This window comes from Tachypleus tridentatus, chromosome 6 (assembly GCF_004210375.1).
Source record: "Tachypleus tridentatus isolate NWPU-2018 chromosome 6, ASM421037v1, whole genome shotgun sequence".
NCBI classification, from domain to species: domain Eukaryota; kingdom Metazoa; phylum Arthropoda; class Merostomata; order Xiphosura; family Limulidae; genus Tachypleus; species Tachypleus tridentatus.
The window spans coordinates 115,144,147-115,168,706 of NC_134830.1; the positions used below are offsets into that span (position 1 = coordinate 115,144,147).

At 36.2% G+C, this 24,560-nt stretch overlaps 1 protein-coding gene across 2 annotated transcripts in view; it reads left to right on the forward strand.

Annotated features, from left to right (window-relative positions):
• LOC143253367 (glypican-5-like) overlaps window positions 1–24,560 on the forward strand; it is a 70,777-nt gene that overhangs the window by 11,690 nt on the left and 34,527 nt on the right. For both annotated transcript variants that reach the window (XM_076507138.1, XM_076507137.1), the window contains one exon: window positions 22,091–22,785. In XM_076507138.1, coding sequence (XP_076363253.1) covers window positions 22,091–22,785 — 695 coding nt within the window. The remainder of the gene's footprint in view (window positions 1–22,090; window positions 22,786–24,560) is intronic.

Consider the following 24,560-nt stretch of genomic DNA (forward strand, 5'->3'; position numbering starts at 1 on the left):
AACGTATCTATAATACGTTGTAACATTTATGTCACGTTTGTAACGTATCGATAATACATTTTAACATATTTAACTCTTATTTACGTCGTATTGATAACACATTTTTATATATTAATAAATAATACATTCTGATTGTATTTAATTTACTGTCTAGAGTTTACAGATCTGTAATTTTGTACGAATAACTTATAACTTATTTTTATAGCCAGTTGTTCATATTGTTTACACATGTGTTCTTTTTGTTGTTTTTTATTATTGACTTGGTTCATCCAAATGAAAATAATGCATTCCGCGTACTTGTGTTTAGTATCAAAAACGGACGTTTAACACGGGAAAGAACAAGACAACATTACGTTGTACCCGTCCTTCGTGTGTAGACCAGTGTGATACTTAATTCAAACCAGAACCTGAAGAAAGGGAGCGGTTATGAAAGGCTTAGCTACTCGTGATTTAAATACGATGTGTGAACTGTTAGTAGATTCTAAACTTCTGCTCGCTTGTTTCACGTGAAGAAGCCTGAGATTTTTGAGTAAAAATGAGTTTCGAAGTAAATTATTTATAGACAACTGGAATTGAACGCAATATACCCAATGAAAAGAGACAGGTCACTGAATGTAAAATATGTTTTCTGTTCGTCTGTCTCAGCCCCCCCCTCCCCTCTCCGTCCATATACTCCACGATACTCTCGCGCTGTCAGATTAGTTTATTAGGTCATTGACGGGCAAGTCATTCAACTAAGCCTCCCTCTCTGGTATACCACGACAGGTGAAGACTTCCACCCTTTCCCTAAATGGCGCTAACATCAACTTGTTGATGCATGCCCAGAGGGTTGAAAATCAAGGAACCAATTATGGCCCTTGCTAGTGAACCGACTTATTGTCTTCAGTCGCTGAATTGACATCCGGTTTCAAAGAGAGCCAAAAATTGTGACGAACATATTGTTTCAAGGAATTGCCGAGCAGTTTCTCCTTTTCTCTTTGGAAATATGTTTTTCCATCCTCGATTTGGGACCCGAGTGTATTTTTTACCATTTCTAGGAAAAAAATCAAAGTTAACATTTTTTCTCTCACTAATTTCAACCAATAAAAAATCTTAATTAACAGAAACCTTTGGAATTGTTTTTCCATTTGAGCTTTTGGCATCAGCTATGAGAACTTACTATGTGTTGGTTCAATTTGCAAAAGGCTTAGAACAATTATAGAACATTCTGTGAAGGCTATTCAAAGAAATCAACCAACAACTGATTTACTCATTTTTTTTGTTAAATCCTCAATACAGAAATTATAAATTTGGTTTAGCTTTTTTGGGGGGAATAATTGCGGTCAAAAAATTAAGTTTTTGGAAATTGTTCTAAAATAAATATTTTTAATCCTAACGAGAAAAAACAACATACTTTTAGAACAAAATATAAGTACAAAGTCCAGGAAACTAGTTCCAGCACTATCATGTGCTCTTTTCAACTCCACACAGCCGTCTTAGCCTGAACTTGAATACATTTAAGTTTTAATAACTGTCTTCTTTTTTTTTTTTTAAAGAAGAAACGAATATTCCACCTAAGCTGAAATGAAACGCAAACTTAAATAATTACTTGTTTTCTCTCATAGACTTGTATTACTGAAATTCCTTGATGTTTTCTCGTTTTGGTTAAGTCAGTGTACTTTGTTTATCTAAAGACTCAAAGTAAACATTGGATAGTAAAAATAGAAATGCACAGACAGATTGTGACACCAGGTCATAAATTTCCTTCTGCGTTAGAAAAGCTCCAAATCATAGATGGTATTTATTAAATAAATGTGTTGTAACCAATCTGGAGTGTCTGTACATTCCAACTACAGACATGATGCGATATTTTCGGTAATCATTTGAAAACATCTTCTCTCGTTTCTATTATACTGCTATGCAAAATCAAGTTCTAATTGTTGCGTCAAATTAGAAATATTACTGATGAATAAATCGTATTTATATCTCCCTAGTTATTTCACCAAACAAATCTGCTTGTTATCTATGGAAGAAGGAAGCATTGTTAAAAATGTAATATTTGTTGTCTATAGCCTCAAAAGCCGTTTATAATTGCTATAAGCGTTTAGATTGAAGCATAATATTTATTCGAAAGAAGCTTTTCCTATAGATTTTGATGCTAAAAAAGTATATGAAGGATGTTAAACTAGAAAACGTTGAACTATCTTTATAGCATACTTTTTTAACATACCCTATTAAAAGTACTTAACAGTCCAGCACGGGATGTCTTTCTTCATACTTTTACAGTAAAAGTAGTTTAAATATCTGGCACAGAACAACTGAGAATCTGAGTTAAGTCAATCATATTTTTAAAGCTAATACCAGTATTTATTAATGTTCATTTTGTATTTTATAATGTATTAGAATACTTGATTTAAACAAAATACAGGAATACTATCACACCATAAGTCTTCACGTTTCCGCATTTCACTGTTTACTGGAAGTAACAAAAAACTCTGTGTTGGTAAATAGATGAAAATATAGGTAGATGAAATATGAATATTTCACGGTCGAGTGGGAAAAAAATCCTTATTTTGCATGAAGAAAAAGCGTGTAGAAAATAGTTAATAGAAGAAAGGTCCAACAACTTGTTAAGTAAAACATTTAGTTGAGAGTTATCTAATTCACGTATGGCGATAGAGGTGTGGAACAACAACATACAGTCTCTACCTGTGGGAGAGGGGTACAAAAGTATCATATATTTTAAGAGTCTACCTTTTCTTGAACAGAGACTGTTATTGTGTCAGGTTGGCTTCATATGTGATCCCTAGTCACACAGCGGTCAGTCTTATGTTTATCTTATTCTTATTTTAACTTAAGAGAGCAGTCACCCTACCACATCTGTCTGCAAGCAGTAAGGGTGATATAGATGTGGGACATTGTGGGTTTGAGCATCCACATGTCGCTCTCCTAATTTCTAAATTTCTAATTTTCTTATGTGAGACTAGCGAATTAGAGGTTAAGACTGATAGACAGTGTATCCCCACCGCAATGTGGGTCCCACTTTCGCAGTCACCCCCAAAACCTAGAATTCATTTTATAATCCCACTTTGTAGCTTGTATCCTAGGATCATTTTAAAGATATGCAGGGTATTTTGTTTAATTTTAATGTGTTTTGTTTATGGTTTAAACATTTATGGTTATAATATAATTAATCAGAGGTTGGAATTTGCTGTTTTTAACGCAGTCCTTCCTCATGATTTTGTTTACTTGTTTTGCTTCATTTGGATGTAATTATTTAATCTTACTATATATATATATATACACACACACACACATACTTTACTTGACAGTTCTTTTGCGTTAAATCTTTAGTCTTGAGTTAAAATTAATATTCAAAAGGTCAAAAGAAACGGGAGGATTGTTCGTAAAGTAGCTTCTCCCTGCTCACAGTATAGGATATAATGAGGGAAGCTTCACGAAGAAAGAAAAAGGGGGGATCACTAGGGAATTTGGACACACACATTTATACAAACATACACATACACGAATCGGGACACTATATAGATGTGAAGGTACGTGGTAAGTAGAGGCCAGCGAGTAAAAATCTAAAGACACAGATGTCCTGACATCAGCAAAAGTGTTTGTTTTTGAATTTCGCACAAAGCTACTCGAGGGCTATCTGTGCTAGCCGTCCCTAATTTAGTAGTGTAAGACTAGAGGGAAGGCAGCTAGTCATCACCAGCCACCGCCAACTCTTGGGCTACTCTTTTACCAACGAATAGTGGGATTGACCGTAACATTATAACGCCCCCCCAGCTGAAAGGGAGAGCATGTTTGGCGCGACGGGGATGCGAACCCGCGACCCTCAGATTACCAGCAACAGTGAATAGTAATACTCATGAGTGTAATAACCATACCCATATTCGTACTGTCGGTGAATCCTATAGGGGATATCTATAGATCCAATACCCCCAAATGTTGTATATATACAAAGTTCTTTTCAGCAAGACGTGATTTTAACATTTCAAAATAAAATAAAAAAACTGTACGCTTTCTGTAAATGAACCACCAAGTATGAGTTTACTTAACAGATAGATTTCAAAGAAGTGGTTTGTCTATGTCTCAATGGACTGTAAAGCTGCGAAAAGAAAATGGTCATATTACTCTTCGAAAATATACATTTCATTCAGTTGTTATTAAGGTATCACATGTCTCTCACATACTAATTGAGATTATTTTGTGTTAATGGATCCAAATCATTGCAAAAAATTGATACTAAAATCACTCGAAGTGGTAGAAGAACAAATCAGTGCTGCAGACTTCTCACATAAACGTTGTTTGTTATTAAGCACAACGCTATACATATGGCTATTTGTGCTCTGCCCACCACGGGTATCGAAATCCGGTTTCTAGCGGCATAAGTCCGCATTGGGAGGGGTTCTTAAAGAAACATATTTTTACTTTAATTCAATTTAATTTGTACAAATGTTCCAGTAAAACATAAATATTTAAATATTTCAATGTATGCTTTAACATTGTGCTAATTTCTTAGTTGTATCAGAAGTAAATGAACTGAGAGAGCAAGTGAGAACATACTGAAACACTCAGTAAAACATAAATATTTAAATATTTCAATGTATGTTTTAACATTGTGCTAATTTCTTAGTTGTATCAGAAGTAAATGGACTGAGAGAGCAAGTGAGAACATACTGAAACACTCAGATTATTTAGAACTTCATTAAAACCTACATTTTTATAAAAGTGACATGACTATGTAAGCATGAATTATACATCTGCTTACCATGCAAGAAGTGAAAATCTGAAGATTCATGGCTCGTGACCCGTTGCTACACACATTTATGCCACACTGGTAGTGATGGGGAACTCCTATTATTTGATCATACAAGAGTAGCCCAGGAGTTGGCGGAAGCATTGTTGGCTAAAACTGTCTTCCTTTTAGGTCATATTTAGTGATAACCATGAGGAAATAGCCCTTACATAGCTTCACGCAAAACTCTGGACTACCCCCCTCCTCCCCCAGTGGCATAACGGTATGTCCACACACGACGCTAGAAGCGGGGTTTCCGTATTTGTGATGACATGGGACAGATAACCCATTGTGTAGCTTTATGGTTAAGTTCAAAACAAGAACATTCTGAAACAATCAAAGTATAATGATTTTACAACACTGTTCTTAACAGATCTGCTTGAAAACTGGACGTTTGGAGTAAAAAAAGAAGCACTATCTAATTAACACGTCCGTTCTTGCTTGAATAACAACAAACGCTTTTATAAATCTGAAGTGTAATATCAGGACAGTTAAAATTTCATTAGCGTATTTCGAATCTCCAAATATTATTTTTGCGTTTTTGTTTCCCCAAGTCTTATTAGCGTATTTCGATTTCCTAAATTATATCATTTATTTTAAAAAGAGGTTTCCGGAAAACAGCCGTAATATGATTGACCAATCTAGCTATTACTGGATATGGGTGGTTTCCAAGTTGTTTTTTAATAAACTACACCCTAACCCACTTACTTTGATCTGTCCGATACTCCTGCTGTCACATGCGAATTTTTTTGTAGAATTGTTGTTTTTTAATTTTTACATTTTTCACTGTTATTTATACTGAGCGGCATTAAAAACGCAACAAGTAATAAGATTAGTTGTTTCATACAGGTTGAGAAATAACGGAGCAAACACGTATGGGTTTTAATCGTGAGTATTCTCTGAAAACAATTCAGTAGTTTAGATCATTTTAACCAGAGTGATCATGTGTCAGTATTTAAACCAGTCAAAACTTACTCATACCTTGCTGTAGTACATAATATAAGAATATAGAAAAACTTTTGTATGCAGTACACACTGTTCCTTCAACCTATAAAATGCCGGGTTTTAAAAGTTTAATTTCACCACAAAGATGCCACTTCTGACGCAAGAAAGCAGAGATCAGGGGGTCGAGATACTGATGATAGGGACAACACCAGCTAGGGTGGCGGCACACTTTGTGGTGCACTTTCATGCAAGTACGCACACGGCAAGTGTGTGTACAAATTATTTGAATGAAAACAATATGAATGTTCTGGACTGGCCTCCATATTCGCCCGATATGAATTTCATTGAGCATCTCTGAAACATTCTGGATCAGCGCATCCGTCATCGGGATCTTGCCCCTAGCCCTCTCGCTAAACTACGTGCAGCACTTCTGACTGAGTGGAAAATCATCTTCCAGAGGCAGATTGACAATCTGGTGACATCTATTCCACGCAGGATCCAGGTTTTCTTGCGACGAATGGAGGACACACCCATTATTAGTGTTCTGGACGTTGAAATCTTGATTTAATTGTTTGTGTGCAATTTCTAATCAAATTTAAATATGAGTAATATAAAGCCATGATGAATTAATGATATGTACATTCAAAACTTATGTTTAACCTAACGTATTAAAATTGTTTAACTGTATGTACGTTATTGCGCTTTTAATGCCTCTCAGTATATTTTGTGAAACTTAAAGCGCTTGACTCGTAATCTGAGGGTTCGAATCCCCGTTACACCAAACATGCTCGCCATTTCAGCCATGAGGACGTTCTAATGTGACGGTCAATCCCACTATTCGTTGGTAAAAGAGTCGCCCAAGAGTTGGCGGTGGGTGGTGATAACTAGCTGCCTTCCATCTAATCTTACACTGCCAAATTAGAGACGGCTAGCGCAGATAGTCCTCGAGTAGCTTTGCGCGAAATTCAAAAGAAAAAAAAAGCTAAATTAGGGACTGTTAGCGTAGATAGCTTTCGGGTAGCTTTGCGCGAAATTAAAAAAAAAAATCGACACCACTAGCAACTTACTAGTTTGGAAACCACTTATGTATACAATATCTACGATTTTACTGATTTATACTGAAGCCATTTTTGAATCTGATAAATCCAAAACACTGTTACATAGCCCCCCCCCTCCTGCTTTCCTGCTGGCGTTCCCTTTTCCCTCACCTCTTATACTGAACAGTATTTATTCATGCAAGCAAACAACAACATGAGAGTCGAGGAACATTTAGATAAAGAATCAGTTCGTTCCATCTTTGTATGTTATGTATTCCTAAACCTGTTTCGTGATGAGACTCCTATTATAAACAAACGAAAGCACGCCGACAAAATAACAAAAACAAAACAAACTCCATTAAACGTTTCAGATAAGGAGACTCGACCATCTCTTCCTTTCAATGACAAGAAAAAGGAACCTAAACCACCATGGCCAAGTCTTATAACAACAGAGGGCAAAATAGGAAAAGTTCACACACAGAATAGAAAAATAAAAATTAGCAATAAATCTATAGTATATAAAAGCTTTTCAATAGCTCATACATTATATATATTTTTATTCTTTTTACACGTACTTTAATATTCTCTCGATAAAAGAGAGCAATAGATACCAGACAACCCGAGTGTATGCGCATGCGCGCAAAACAACCGTTTGCTTTACATGTGTGTGATTTTCAGTATGTTGGTAAAAATCCTCCCAAACGATTAATCTCGTTGAACGCGAATAGCAATGAGAGTTAGTGCGAATGTATTTCAAATGCAAATAAATGTAGCCGCGTTACATACACGAACAATGATTGTGGTTCATCATCTGTTTCATAACTGCTTTACGTAATCATCTTCCATGAATGAATGATTCAGTGTTTCTGCGAATAAGCTTCGGCTAATATTTTGGACGTGTTAGCTTGTAGATTTAAAACATACTTGCATACATGAGCACATTAAATAGGTAACTTCTGTTTCATTGAAAGAGTGTATTACGTACCTGCTATTGTTGCTCATGAAATTACTTACTGTAGCACCCCCCATCCACCCCCAAACACACACCAAGAGAGAAGAGATGTAATGTGAAATTTCATCGACTTATTTTGACTTTTATTTTATTCAAATAATACTCTCAAAACCTGTCTCTTTTTTTCTCACCTGCCCTCAATATAAACGTCTTCATAAAAACGCGCACTCTTCGCTTTCACTCCTTTTCTGACCGATTTCACCCAAGTACGGCATGCACCCTTAACGTCCTCCAGGGTGTGGGGAACGTCCGGCCCAAATCCTACGTCGTTCCGGGTCCCTATGTCTTTCTCATGCGTTGAACGTGGACGTCAAGTAACATATGAAAATTCTAGTCAATTCTTTTTTAGGATTTACAATAAATTTTGACGAACTTTATGTCTTGTGCAAACTATGGCATTCTATATTTAAATCCGGTAGACTCAGCAGATAGCGCAATGTGGCTTTGCTATAAGAAACGCGCACAGACGCTATATTTAAATCTATTAATAAATCGGCCTGGCATGGCCAAGCGCGTAAGGCGTGCGACTCGTAATCCGAGGGTCGCGGGTTCGTGCCCGCGTTGCGCCAAACATGCTCACCCTCCCAGCCGTGGGGGCGTTATAAAGTGACGGTCAATCCCACTATTCGTTGGTAAAAGAGTAGCCCAAGAGTTGGCGGTGGGTGGTAATGACTAGCTGCCTTCCCTCTAGTCTTACACTACTAAATTAGGGACGGCTAGCACAGATAGCCCTCGAGTAGCTTTGTGCGAAATTCCAAAAACAAACAAACAAACTATTAATAAATCAGTTAGTTATGGGTTTTTATGTTATCCGTAACAAAATATGAGAAACATTAACAACCAAATTGATGAGATGTGAACATTTTGTGGGCATAAAAGACGTGAGATTATGTAATAATAATGGACTCAATATCCAGATGTTTAACGTTTTTTTGAATAAACAACAAAAAAAATCAAAATTATAAGGACATTTCAGAAGTCCCCTGTTTCACATTGATCAGTTAACAAAACTAAGTTCTAGAAAACCCAGAGTCATTAAACGTCTAGTTTAAAATTTCAGATGATTCAAAAATATAAGTAAAGAAATAACAGCTCCGCTAATACAACTTATCCGATTGCTTGTATATATATTTGTCGTGCGATTTAAAAAAAAAAAAAGATTTCCGTTACAGGGTAATTGACTCATCGATTGTTTTATTTTACAAATATCTGGATTTATCCGGTTACAATAAGAAGAACAAGAAAACATTGTTTTGCGGATGATTATATAGCAGACGATAGTAAGAAGCAAATAAACAGAAGTTAGATAGAAAATAAACCTCACAAGTTTGCTTTGATCCATAAAAAATGAATTGATGCTCATATAAAGATTTATAATAATGCTTTTTGTTTTGGAATTTCGCACAAAGGTACTCGAGGGCTATCTGTGCTAGCCGTCCCTAATTTAGCAGTGTAAGACTAGAGGGAAGGCAGCTAGTCATCACCACCCACCGCCAACTCTTGGGCTACTCTTTTACCAACGAATAGTAGGATTGACCGTCATATTATAACGCCCCCACGGCTGGGAAGGCGAGCATGTTTAGCGCGACGCGGGCGCGAATCCGTGACCCTCGGATTACGAGTCGCACGCCTTACGCGCTTGGCCATGCCAGGCCCTATAATAATGCTATTTGCAAAGAAGGTACTATTTTTTAATCATTTCTAAATTGCTTTGCGTAGGAAATAATGACAGGAGATCGGCCTAGTCATCTAAAATGAGAGAAACTACTGTACTTTTTCTTTAGTGGAGAGCTATAAATTTTAGCGTCCATTTTTTGTTTTGTTTAGAATTGAGTGATTTTAATTTCAAGTAACACTAAGAACACGCATCCTGAAATATCAAAAATAATTAAATATACGTGGGAGTAATAAACAAGAGGGAATCTTCAATAGCCATGACATTTGACATTACTTTAAGCAGGACTGAAATAAATTAAATTATAAGATCAATTTCCATTTTTAATAGCTATATCTTTGGGCGCCAGCAATACTAGACGTGGGGCGCAGCTATACTCCTTCGATTTTATTACTCATCAGTATCTTTATTAGCCTACCCTCAAACTGAAATTTATTTAAGTGGAACTAGAGTATAAATTAATCTATAAGGCCTTAGGTGTGGTCAGATACATCAATCGACAAAGTTTGACCTCCTGAGTTGAAAATCGTAATTACATCTCAAATCAGTAAAGAGATGACGAGCTATGAGCTAAAAGTTTGTACTTGAAAAAAAAAAAAAAAAGAAGCTCAGAATCGTTCAGTGGGCTGCTTTGCTGCGGCTGAAAATACTCATCAGAATCGTTCAGTGGGCTGCTTTGCTGCGGCTGAAAATACTCATCAGAATCGTTCAGTGGGCTGCTTTGCTGCGGCTGAAAATACTCATCAGAATCGTTCAGTAGGCTGCTTTGCTGCGGCTGAAAATACTCATCAGAATCGTTCAGTGGGCTGCTTTGCTGCGGCTGAAAATACTCATCAGAATCGTTCAGTGGGCTGCTTTGCTGCGGCTGAAAATACTCATCAGAATCGTTCAGTGGGCTGCTTTGCTGCGGCTGAAAATACTCATCAGAATCGTTCAGTGGGCTGCTTTGCTGCGGCTGAAAATACTCATCAGAATCGTTCAGTGGGCTGCTTTGCTGCGGCTGAAAATACTCATCAGAATCGTTCAGTTGCGGCTGAAAATACTCATCAGAATCGTTCAGTGGGCTGCTTTGCTGCGGCTGAAAATACTCATCAGAATCGTTCAGTGGGCTGCTTTGCTGCGGCTGAAAATACTCATCAGAATCGTTCAGTGGGCTGCTTTGCTGCGGCTGAAAATACTCATCAGAATCGTTCAGTGGGCTGCTTTGCTGCGGCTGAAAATACTCATCAGAATCGTTCAGTGGGCTGCTTTGCTGCGGCTGAAAATACTCATCTATGTTAAACTTAAAATATAATATAAGAAAAAGTATAGCATCTGAATCGCACGACGATTTATTTAAATTGTTCTTTTAAAGAATCATTTAATCATTTTGTAAAGCAATTTTTAATTAGGTTTTAGAGAAACTGAAGATTTTTGTTTGAATGAAAATATGGAAATCATTTGAGTAACCAATGACAAATAATCCCTATTCTTGACAATATACTAGTGGCGAACACACCTTCGTCTTGTTACAATTCGCCTACTGTGTTTAATAATACTCTATATCATCTCCTTTGTTACTCATGATTGTGAGTTCCAGGCGGACGTGGAAGTATTTTTTCCCAGAATTAATTATTCAGCTGAAACACTCATGCACGTGATGTTAAGACAAGCAAGTTGGTTATTTCAAACTAGGTGTGTATTATATCCTCTTTGAGAGCACGTTCACCAGATGTTGTTGTCCCCACAGCATATAAAGAGTGTATACATTTGGTGGGAGGAGAAAACATTGACGTGATGAAAGGGTGTACATCGGCTTTTCTACGATATACTGCAAACGACAAAACTGGTGAAACGCGTTCATTTGTAAAACACTGGTGAAAACGCGTCCATCTGTTGTGCTGTGTAGACTCACTCTGTAGTTTTCTTCATTTCGCCTTCGAGGCGCTTACAAATGGTACACTGTCTGTATGTGATGTTTATGTATAAACAGATCTCGCGGTGTGATCTCATGGTTCTATGTACAAATTCTAAACGACAAACACGTTTTGTTCAGAGGTTTCAAGCTTAGGGTTTAGTCACATATTAAATATTCATTGTTTATATTAGTCCTCATTGGCAAAGCGGTAAGTTTGTGGTCTTGTAACGTTAAAAACTGAGTTTCGATACCTGTAACGGAGACATCAAAGATACCTCATAGTGTAGTTATTGATTTAATTCCAAACATACAAAGCTTGTATTATCCACCTAATACCAAGGGTATGCGTATACCGTACACAGCATGTTGAGATTGGTATACGTAAAAACACATCGCCAGATTTATATATTTATACACTGTATACACTTCACGATTTTCGTATACACACATGTATTAAAATGCAACTGACCAGATTTATATACTTAAACAACATAAATGTATCATCACGTTAACATATATATATAAAATATACACACTAACTACATCTATCAAATATTTATACATCATACACTACACGCACATGAACTCATTGGAAGCAGTCATCTTTTGGTTACTTTGTCCTCTTAGGCGACAACAGGCAAACCAATAAACATTCGAACTTGTCATATTCTACACCGAAAACCTTCTGCACGATCAACAGTGAGTTTTAACACTAGCCAATTTAACAACCACACTACATCACGTTAACACCCTGAGTTGCTCTGTTCACACGAGCGATTCAAACACTTCGAAGTACTTGCATGACGCACATTAGCAACAACTTATTATCTTTAAAGCAGGTTTAGGGTTAGTCATGCCAATGAAATTACGATGTGGTTTTGTTTCCTGTGGATAGGTGGCAAAACCACGACGTTAAAGTGTAGAGAATCGTTTTTTTTTATTTAAATATTTCCATAAAAATAGTTTCCATACGCTCTTTAACTTATTTTTTGCTCCTCTGCACGTTGTACTATTTTCTGAATTTTTTAAGGTTATAATTGTTGGTATGGCTAGAGTAACATGATAAGCCTCGTTGTCATTCTCAAATTGTTTGTTTGTTTCTTTATGATTAAGCACGAAGTACACAGTGGGCTGTCTGTGGTCTGCCCACCACGGGTTATAGTTTTCTATGTCCGAAGACACGCTGCTGTGCCACTGGGGGAGTGGGACTCTGAAACTTAAAACCAATTATAAAAAAAACCAAAAAAACTAATAAGATTAAAGTCTTAGATAATCGAATAATTAAACAAACGTATGTGATGAATGAACGACTATCAGTGCCGAGATATTTCTATGTTTTTGTTATTTTTTTATTTGGGGGTAGAAAGAGACAAAGAGGGGTTGTAAAAGAAATGGGGATCACTAAAAACATTTTTTATAAACATAATAATAATAGTGTATTTATTATCTAGCTAGTAAAAAGGTGAAAGTACCTTAGTTTATATTTGCACAACTGTGGGACGATCCGGTGTTGTTTCAAACTACCATTAAACCCGCCACCCTAGGTCTCATCCGAGTAGAAATGTTTCTTTCGCTTCAAGTAACCAAGTAACAAAAGCTATAATAATATATTATGTTAATGGAATATTAAAATGTTAGGATAATTTTACTATACAGTATTGTTGTTTGGAAATAAATTAAACTACATTTAAAAAAAATAACAACACAAATTAACAGCGCTGCAGGCCAAGAAAAATGACGACTGAAACTTGTGGTGCCATGTGGTAGTGACAGAGGTGACTGTAAGAGGCCTTAACACACTTTAGCAAATACTGTACAACACTTAAACACTATTTTGTTAATTAAAAATTAAATACGTTTTGATGGTCACTTAAACAATAAATCATTCTCTTTAAAATTAAATATTATTTAATTACAATAAATAAGTAAATTATTAACTTAGAAATTGAGGATTAATTTACATACATGAATTTAATTTAATAAATTATTCACTGTCTGAAGACATCAACTGTCGTGTGGGTTCTGGTGTAATGTGAAGAAAGCTGGTACTGCTGGAATTGATGTCTGAGGAAGAGTATCCATGTTGTAGGCAGACCTATGGAGGCTTCACTACTGGTGGAAGGAAGATTTCGTGTACGTTTTATTTTTAACATGGGTTTAAAAAAAACTCAGATACTTTCTCCTGTTGTTGTGCTGATATTTGATGACATCTGCCCTGATGTCTCTCAAAATTGTATAGTGCTGTTCCAAATTAGGCAACCGCTTTACTGCCTCCTAGACCTTGTTCAAGTATAACCGAAAATCTGATAACTTGGGCTTTGGAGTGAGATATTCTTCTTCACTGTGATCACTGGGCTCTTCTGTGCCTTTCTGCTCAGTTGAACTCTGTATTTCGAATGTTGTACTTTTTAACGTTTTTCAAAGTGCGAGCCCCCTTTTATCAATATTTTTTGTCATTTTCATCTTCCAACACTACTATGAACTCTCGCAGATGCTTGTTCCTGTAATGTCGCTTGAACACTTCGATGACTCCCTGATCCATGGATTAAATTAAGGCACTGGTGTTAGCAGGCATGAACATGGCTTGATGCTGTCCCCATGAGCTTCAACAGCTCCAAAGTAGGGTTGGTAGGATCATTGTCAAGCAGAAGGGTGGCATTCACATTTTCTCTCGCAACACCCAAGAAATATGTCCGATTCTTTGCCTTATCAATAACTAATTACATTGAGATTGTTTTTACAGTTTCATGCTTGGTGGAAAGTTTAAATACGAATCTTAGCTTAAAAAATAGTTTGGTAGCCATGTTATTTCTCAAATATCGTACTACCGTTTTTGTTTTGTTTTTCAGAATATTCGCACAGCGCTAGGTATGGGCTATTTGAGTATAGCTGTTATTAAGTTTAAATTGGCAGAATAGAAGAAAGCCAGGTAACTCCTCAAACTCAACCACCTCTTTGGATTCTTTTATTTGACTGTCACCCTTATTTATAGCGCGTCCACGGCCCCAAAGTAAAGAGCATGATTTTGCAGCAGTGGACGACAGACCATAAACCCTCGAATTCATAGTCTGAGCACATTACTCACTGTTGAAATTTCTCCACGTATTTTATATAAATCAATAAATAACAATATGTAATAAAATTTTTACTTTTTCTTGTTCCTGAGCAGAAAGTGTTATTTCCCAATTGCTTATGTCTAAAGTAAATGGAAAAGACCTATTTTTCTCTTCAAACTTTGCTTTTGTGACTTGGGAGGGTATAACGAAAACATGGTGGGAGACTATATTTGGGGGCTGATGTGTGAAAGCGATTTGCATTACAGCGGCAAATCTCGAAAAACTACTCACTTCTAAACATTTTTGTATAACTTTAGTACAAATACATGTATTCATATGTTGTTTTATTCAGACCTTATGTAAAAGAAAATGTGCAAATTTACCCGTTTTTACATAGAAAATAGGTTAATTTCTAAATTTCATTATCCAGGTCACAAAAGCAAAGTTTGAAGGGAATAATGGCCATTTTCTGTACTTTTACAACACAAGCAATTAAGAAGTAACGCATACTATCCAGTAACAAAATTTGCATTACATAATGTAATTGTTTGTCTAGTTCTTCACATTGTGTGCTGTAACAGGAAGAAAACAAAATTTCTCAACATGTGCAATTTCTTTATCTGCCCTCATTGGTATAAGGGTAAGCCTGAAGGCCTATGATGCTAAAATCTGAGTTTCGATACCCATGGATGGAAACAGCGCTGGTGGCCTATTGTGTAGCTTTGTGTTTAACTACAAAAAGAAAGGGTATAAATCACTATTACGAGAGTTAAAGAGTGGTTTTATCTGACATATCAAGAGTTGTGGGTGAAGGCCGGATGTAACCGGAGGTAGCTTTTGACAAACGAAATGAACCTATGGATTCTCCTCATAGCAGCGCAAATATTTTCAGCAAATTTTTGTAACAAATTGACCCCTAGGTTGAGTTTGGTGATGGAGGCAGGCGGAGATACAGGGTATGGACGAAAAAAGTGGCCTACTTTGATAATGTTGTTAATTTGTTATATATTTTATTAGATAACAAAAAAATGTGTAAAACTACATGTTTTTAGAATAACAAATATAATACTGGATTTCCTATATTCCTGACCTTTTTGTGATTTTAATTATATTTTTCTCATAAAAAATGTGCATCTGCTCTACTTTCTTAGATCTTATTTTAATTAGGCTCGAAAATGATAAAATAAGTTTTTATATAATGCTATAAGTGCAACTATCAGTTTGGTCACGACTTTTGATTTCTTTTTTTTTCAGTCGCTCTCTCAATCTTATTTTTGTCCCCTTTTTTTGTCATACTTAAGAAGCTTTAGTTTAGAAAAATTTACCAAATGGTTTCAATAATAAATTCACGACTGAGTTTGTATTGTTTTGGTTTGTTCTGAATTTCATGCAAAGCTGATCGTCACTAATTTAGCAGTGTAAAACTAGAAGGAAGGCAGCCAGTCATCATCACCATCTCATCTCTTTGGCTATTTTTTACCAACATTTGACCGTAACGTTATAATTCCCCCATTACTGAAAGGGCGAGCACGTGTGATGGAACAGGAATTTAAACCAACGGCTCACAGAATGCGTATCGAGCACCCTAACCATCTGACCGTGCAGGGCCAAGTTTATATTCGAAGTCCCCTAGTGCTCACCATTTCAGCCGTGTGTATATGTGTGTTATAATCATGGTCAATTCCTGTAACTCGAGAGTTGGTAGTAAGATGTGATAACAATCTGCCCTCCTTCTATTCTTTCACTTTTAAAATAGGGACAGATAGCGCAGATAGTCCTCGTGTAGCAAAATTCGCAACAAACATACGCAAATTAATTTTCGATAAAAGCATGTTCTATATATGTTTTATGATATCTTACTTATGCAAGATATTTGTTGTTCACTTGGTTACAGTAACGCCTTCCGTACTGAGTTACTTATGAATTACAGCGAGCAACCCAACAACCAAGTTTAGCAACTCGTAGAAACTGACAAACTATAGATGCTTTTGCACCCAGTCATTGAAAGTATGGTTTATTATTACGCGTTTTAGCACCCATTCATCGTAAGTGCTCTTTATTAGGTGCTTTTTGCACCCATTTGTCATAACTGTGGTCTGTTATGTGTTGTTTTAGCACACATTTGACATAACTGTGATTTATCAAGTGATATTTATATCCATTTGTCATAACTATGGTTTATCATGTGTTTTTTTACCCATTTGTCATAATTGTGGTTTATCATGTTTTTTGCACCAAGTCGTCCTAAGTGTTTTTGCACTCAATCATTATAAGTGTTTTATCACGTAACACAAACATGCCTTTACTTTTCTTGAAATTGAATAAGATTTAAGTTTCTTAATTAGACCAACAAGAGAATCGACTGATATCAGCTTAAATATTCTTAAGTGTACATAGGCTAAAAGGCCACATCAGAGACCACCCTACTCGGACACTAATTTTGAACTACTGGCCAAACTGTGGTAGCCAGCCAACAGTACTCGTCGCATTAGAGGTCTTGTTCAGTTCCTGGAAATGAATAACAAACTGATATTTTCTTTCATAACGCACCCAAAGCCCAAGGTGCAGGTTATTTTTACGGCATTGCGATACGAACTTTAATGTTTTCCGATTCGAACCCCTGTAAAGAAAACGAACTTGTTAAATCCTGCGTATTGTAATAGTGTGAAAAGACTCACTTCAAAAACTGATTAAGAATTATTTCTAAACAACCGTAACATCTCGCCCACTTCTATTTGTCGTATACCACTCGATATGATGAACCTTCTTGTCAGACAAAACGGTTCGTTGGCACTGGATACAGCAGAAACAATTTATTGGCTTATTATGATATACTCAGAAATTTTTATCTGTGATTCGTTAAACCTCGTCCTAAACTCCCCGTACTTGATTGTTGTGGTGAAATATATTAGCTAGTATAACATATCAGTTCTCTTTGCCAAAGGGGTCTGTCCGGAACCCTACTAAACAGAAATAATAAATCTGGCCATGTAAAACGGCATCTGTTCGAAACGCCACTAAATAGAACCTGTAAATCTGATTAATTATTATCATATCTTCATTTGGTTTTTCTTGTTATTTTATTAAGCTAAGAACAGGGAGGTTCCGTCAGTTTACCTGAGAGAAGACAGCTAAGATTTTAAAGTGCTATATTTATCATACTATTTTCACTACTAAAGCTACTTAACTTGAATTACAGAAATAATACTAATTTACAGAAGGGTCGAGACAGAAGGTAGGAACTACCGTTTTAGAATAAAGCCTCTAAATTTGTTTGATTTCCACGCGGTATCCAAATGTTAACGCATAAAAGGAACGAACTTATGACAGTAAAAATAGAGATATAAATGTTCACACACCAGACACTAAACTAAATGGGGTAATATTATTCACACAGACACTGAGCCTTAAGCAAATAACTACATTTTTAGGATGGATTTGCTGCATCAGTTTTTTTTAATTCTGGGATACAGACTATTATTTATTAAGCATTTTAAAAGCCTTCCGGATATAACGGTTTGTTTGTTTTGTATTTCGCGCAAAGCTACTCGAGGGCTATCTGCGCTAGCCGTCCCTAATTTAGCAGTGTAAGACTAGAGGGAAGGCAGCTAGTCATCACCACCCACCGCCAACTCTTGGGCTACTATTTTACCAACGAATAGTGGGATTGACCGTTACATTATAACGCCCTCACGGCTGGGAGGGCGAGCATGTTTGGTGCGACCGGGGTTCGAACCCGCGACCCTCGAATTACGAGTCGAACGCCTTAACACACTTGGTGGATATAACGGAAATATTCCTTTATAAAAGCAGCCTGGAAAATATAAGCCAAGAAAGAAGTGTCCATTGGCCATCACCTGTTCATATTCTTTACTCAACAAAGACGTTCATCCCTTATCCCCCAACATACAGCACCACTTTGTAAATGACCCCCACAGTGACCCTAGATGAAGGCGGAAGCTAGACTTACCCACTCTTTCTGCCGATAAAAGAAGGAGGATAAATGAAGTTATATCCCATTCATCATCCCTAGAGCGAAGTCGAAGGCGGAATGGCTAATTAGAAAGGAGGAATAAAAGCTAATTAGGCTGGAGCAGGATGGTTTCTCCGATTAAAAGAGTAAATAAAAACTGTCACCACCTTTCACCACCCATTTTTCTACTCGAGGTCATTCCTTATGTAGCGTGACAAGCACGTGCTGCTGCTATACCGTAGATCCACAGTTTCGCTATAAACCAAGAGACAACCGTCAGCTCTGATGACTGACCTTTTACTCAGCCCATGTTGGCGCTTGAATACACCACTAACGACACGTAATTTCTTGTGTGTTGAGAGATATTAATCTAGTCGTGTTTGTACTGGTTTGGAGTTTATTTAAACTAAGAAAAATTATCTTGTGGAAGCTTCCATAGAATTAACAAAAAGTTTTCATATGTAACCCCAGGCTGGGCAATAAACTTTAGAAAGGAAATGGTAATTTGTAGATAAGGCTTGTTTTAACATACTTGTAGTCATGGATATAAATATTTTTATACATGGTTTCCTTTGTCTTTGTAGTTGTTTGGAATAGTATTTAACTGTTAACTGTTTTTTTCACATAATTACAAAAATAGATTCAGAACTGTGAAGAATAGTTATTTAGGTTGTGTAACAAGTTACACAATTTTTTAAAGAAAAATTATGATATTAAAATAATTAAAACAACACCAAAAAACTATATTTTGTTAAATCAATTTCCCGATTTTTAACCACAGTCATGTTTCAGGTAATATATTATTTTCGATGTTTGAGGTCATGTCACTTATTCATCACTAATAACTTATTTTTTTTACACTTAAAGTATTTTTATTATTCTCGTTTTATGTAATTATTTCACCATTCATTACATATTTTATATATAAAAATCTTCTAATTTATCGACCCCCATTGCGGACTTGTAAACCTGTAAAAAAAAATTGGGTTTCGCTAATCGTTTCGCGTACAGCACCAATAGTTCAATGTGCAGTTTCGTGGCTTAGGACAAACAAAATCCATCTAACAAAGAATTGTAACAATTTGAGCGTACTACGATTTACATTCTTTTGCTGTCTCTGTTTATAGTAAAAGACAGATAAACAACTTATCAAATGTTCAGGTTATTTAGTATTATACAATTATTTTCCTAGTATAACGTAAAAGCAAACATAATTTCCATCCCTTCAAAGTGACCATCGTTAGGCTATATATATATATATTTATATATTATATAATCCACTCGTTTAAAAAGGAAATCAACATTATCAGCGTATCAACATAAAACTGTAAAGTAATTAAAACTCTGGGTCATCAGCATTATTCTTAATATATTAATACATATTTAATTATCTATTATCCTGCATAATATTCTTCATGCAAGTACATACTGTACATTAACAAATTTTAATATATACAAGGTTTATAAACACTCATAGCTTCATCCTAAGAGGTTGTTCACTCTTCTCATTAGCAATGGGTTTTCTAGTGTTTACTGCAAGAACACTTCACATTCTTCAGATCCTCATCATTTTCATTCTTTTGTTTAAGCAAATGTAGTTGTAACTCTTTACCGTCTCGTCTACTTGATTCTTTTGTTTTAGCAAGTGTAGTTGAAACTTTTAACCGTCTCGTCTACTTGTTTCTTTTGTTTTAGAAAGTGTAGTTGAAACTTTTCACCGTCTCGTCTACTTGATTCCTTTGTTTCAGCAAGTGTAGTTGAAACTCTTCACCGTCTCGTCTACTTTATTCTTTTGTTTCAGCAAGTGTATTTGAAACTCTTCACTTTTTAGTCTACTCGTTTCTTTTGTTTTAGCAAATGTACTTGAAACTCTTCACCTTTTAGTCCACTTGATTTTTTTGTCTTAGCAAGTGTAGTTGAAACTCTTCAAGTGCTAATCTACTTAATAACCTTTCTTGTTTGGACAGGCTTTGCCCAATGTTCTAAAAACAGTCAAACAAACACACGTCGAGTTAATTATCATTTAAGAACTTTGCTGAAACAATAGTGGACAAGTTGGTATTATTTTTATTTCACCAATCGTTAGTAAGTCAGTCATCTTTCCTTTATCTATAAAAGTTTCAGTTTAAGTCGTCACGATGACTGTCATCATTAAAAGAAGGAATGACTTGTAATGATTGTGAAAGATTATACGCGCAGTTATTGGCTTCAATAATATGTTATACTGCATCGATGTCGTTCGACTATAGAAGATATAACGACAAAGTTAAATGATTCGTGCTTCTGTTAAAACACAACCAGTCTCGATTATTTCAGAGAGATGGCTTCTAGTGTTGGATATGGATAAAATTTTTAATAAATTTGTAAGTGGAAATCGATAGAATATTTGAAACTAAAGCTAATAACTGAGAGGACGTCTTAGATACTGAAGGAAAGTTGTTGTAAGGTTGGCATGGCCAAACTAAATGGGTGTTTAAAGCAGTTAATTGTATGTGTGATGGTGTTTAGTCAATTTGCGAAGAGGTAGAATTTCAACAAATTGATTGAAAACGTAAATTCACAATTGAATAAAAAATTGAAAAACAAAAAATTCACAGAAAGAAATACAGATCAAAATAATAAATTTAAAATAACTACGAAATAACAACATTAATGAGATTGAGAAAAGGAACTTATTTTATATTTCAGATTAAAATTAACAAAAGAGAATAAACATTTTTGAGCACTAATAAGTGCACATATACACTGTATATATGCTTCATCAAACGGAAAAAAAAATCAACTCCAGATACTGAGGCCTTGTGAAAGCCACGCTTTAACTTCATAGTCCATATTATCTAATAAGGTAACGATTACTTTCAGTAGGTTGAAAATGACAGGTTCCATGATAACAATGTGTTTCTTAGTAAAACCTACCCCTTAGTAACGACGTGTTTTGTAGCAACAACCTGTCTCTTAGTAACGATGTGTTTTGTAGCAACAACCTGTCCTTTAGTAACGACGTGTTTTGTAGCAACAACCTGTCTCTTAGTGATGACGAGTTTCTTAGTAACAACCTGTCCTTTAGTAACGACGTGTTTTGTAGCAACAACCTGTCTCTTAGTGATGACGAGTTTCTTAGTAACAACCTGTCTCTTAGTAACGATGTGTTTTGTAGCAACAACCTATCCCTTAGTAACGACGTGTTTTGCAGCAACAACTTGTCCCATAGTAATGATGTTTTTCTTAGTAACAGCCTGTCCCATAGTAATGACGTTTTTCTTAGTAACAGCCTGTCCCTTAGCATATGTTTCTTGTTAACAACAAAAAAATTCGTAGTTTGTTTATTACAATTCCATTTATTACATGAATAATCTTCGGTGTAAATAAAATTTAAACTTGCAAACTTTCTATGGATGAAACACAGTGTAGTAAGAGTATAACGCATTATAAGTTGCATTGTTAAAAAAAATCAATAGACAGCTTTTGTAAAGATTTGTAGATTATTTTTAAGGCAGAGAAAACCATGTGCTTAAGTAGTCATGTCGGATATTTTACTTTACATAGCTATATTCTATACTTTGTTGAGTGAGTGCATGATGTCTGGTGACGAAAACTAAGAAACTGTTGGTGAGAGTTTTCGCCGTATGCGTTAGAGACGAAATCTGTAGCTGATAAACATGTCTGACTGGCTGTGTTTATTAAGACTTTGTATTTCTCTACACAGAAAACTTCCTCCGAATGATAAGGTGGTCAGAAAACAGCACCAAGTCACTCTTCAGACAAGTGTACCAGAACATGGAACCAGCAGCGCGGGTTGCAGTGACCCAGCTATACACGGATTTGGCGGACTTTCTTCAAGGAAAGAATGTTGACCTCGAGGCTCAGTTGTCCGAGTTCTTCTCCTCTCTTTTCCCGCACATCTACCGGCATGAAATCAACAGTAACGTCGACGACTTCGGAGACGAGTTCGTCAAGTGTTTACGAAGAATTTACGCGGATATCAAACCCTTCGACGAGAAACCCTACAGACTGGCTCTTCAAGTTACTAGATCCTTTCACGATGCGCGAACACTTCTGCAAGCCTTGAATCTGGGTCTGGAGGTTATTAACACCACTGACTACAAGGAGTTGGAAACAGAGTGCCACAAAGCTCTGGTCAGCATGATTTATTGTGCTTATTGTCAAAGCTCGATGGCTGAGAAACCTTGTAGCGGCTATTGCCTAAATGTAGCACGTGGTTGTCTCGCGCAAGTTGCCGAACTGGACCATCCTTGGAGTGAGTTTATAACTGGTATCGAACTCATAGTTTCTGGCATGTTAGACTATCACAACATCGAGAAGGTCCTCACTATGATGGACGCCAAGATTTCAGAAAGGATAATGTATGCAATGGAACATGGCCCAGAGATAACAACACAGGTAATACTGTAACAATATTGTGATCCCATTGTTACTGGAACAGTACACACTAGTAACATACAACATAGAGGTATCCATGTGTACGTGGTTTAAATCCCGAATCTCATTACAAAAGAAATTCACTGTAGTCTCTCAAGCTTCTAGTTTCACCCAGTGTTTAGATAATATTATTAAATTTTGCCTCCTGAATTAACTAAATTGCGTTTACCTATGAAGATTTAGCAATTTTAAATGAACTTGGCAAAACATGAACTTTCTTTTTCTATATAGTCATAAAAGTCTGAACTTAGTGCACAGCTTTTTTTAGAAACCAAAAAAACACCTCTTTCCTTCCTGATTTTAAAGGAAGTGACGTCACACATAGACAGGTTTTTGTTTGTTTGTTTGTTGTTGTTGTTGTTTTTGCCAATGATTTCTTTTCGGAAGTAACGTTTGAGCATCCGCAAATCAGTTGCGCCGATATCCGTTATATGATCCTTTATACACCATAATAAAAGCTCCGTACTATAAAAATGTTCAGATTTTAACGGTACACACACGTGCGCGCAAGCAGCTCCTTTATATGTACGTGTGTGTGTGCGTGAGTGTTGTGCGTAACATCTTGTAATAAAGCCATCAGTCTCATATTATGATCACGTGAAAAATTAATTCTCAAATGTTTTTTTAGCATGAATCGAATGAAAGCGTCAAATGCTATATGGTAGAGCTAAAATAAAGCTTATATATTTGGTTTGTTTTGAATTTTGCGCAAAACTGCACGAGGGCTATCTGTGCCAGCCGTCCCTAATTTAGCAGTGTAAGGCTAGAGAGAATGCAGCTAGTCATCACCACTCACCGCCAACTCTTGAGCTACTCTTTTTCCAACGAATAGTGGGATTGCCCGTCACATTATAACGTCCTCACGGCTAAAAAGGCGAGCATGTTTGGTGCGACGGGGATGCAAACCCAGGACCCTCAGATTACGAGCCGCACGCCTTAACCCACCTGGCCATGCCGGGCTTGGAATGGTTTAGTGAATAGGAGCGCTCATTCGTAACCTGGGAATCACCTAAACGCGCTCACCTTTTCACCTGTGCGACGTTATAATGCTACGATCAATTTCACTGTTTACTGGTAAAGAAATAGCTTAATACTGGCGATAGGTGGAGTAGATTATTTTCCTTTATTCTAAACTATCACAGCTAAATTAGGGATGGCTAGTACAAACAGGCCTTGTGTAACTTTGCAAGAAATTCGAATCAAAACTTCCTTTTCACAGAATCATTATGCTTACTTCCATTGTGAAGCACGAGATATATTTATCACTTGTTTTAAGTTAACGGTAAACCAGTCCCAAATTGTGGAACCCAATGACTTCAAACGCTCAATTTATTTGAAAGCAACGTTTTGACATTAAGATAATTGTTTTTTTCTTCCTAATTATTGTTGAGTCTCTATTGGTCCCTAAACGAAACATTTTTGTCTGTGTAGCACATATCTCGTGAATTTAACAAATATTAACTTTATAACAAAATATTTTATCTTGGTGTCTACTACTGTACGAAAGATTATATATGGCTCGTTCTAATAAAATTATTTTGGATTCTAACCACGTTGTTGTAGTACCACTCTATTTGACAACCTTGCATCTTGGCAATAGCTCTGCAACGTAGTTTTCATTACAAAATACTCCATCTTAAGTCTCGTATGTTCGTGCACGCTTTCTTTAAGCTGTCTAGTGTAGTGGAATGACTGTTTCTCAGCGTTCGTTTTATCAATTCGATTGCACAGAAGTT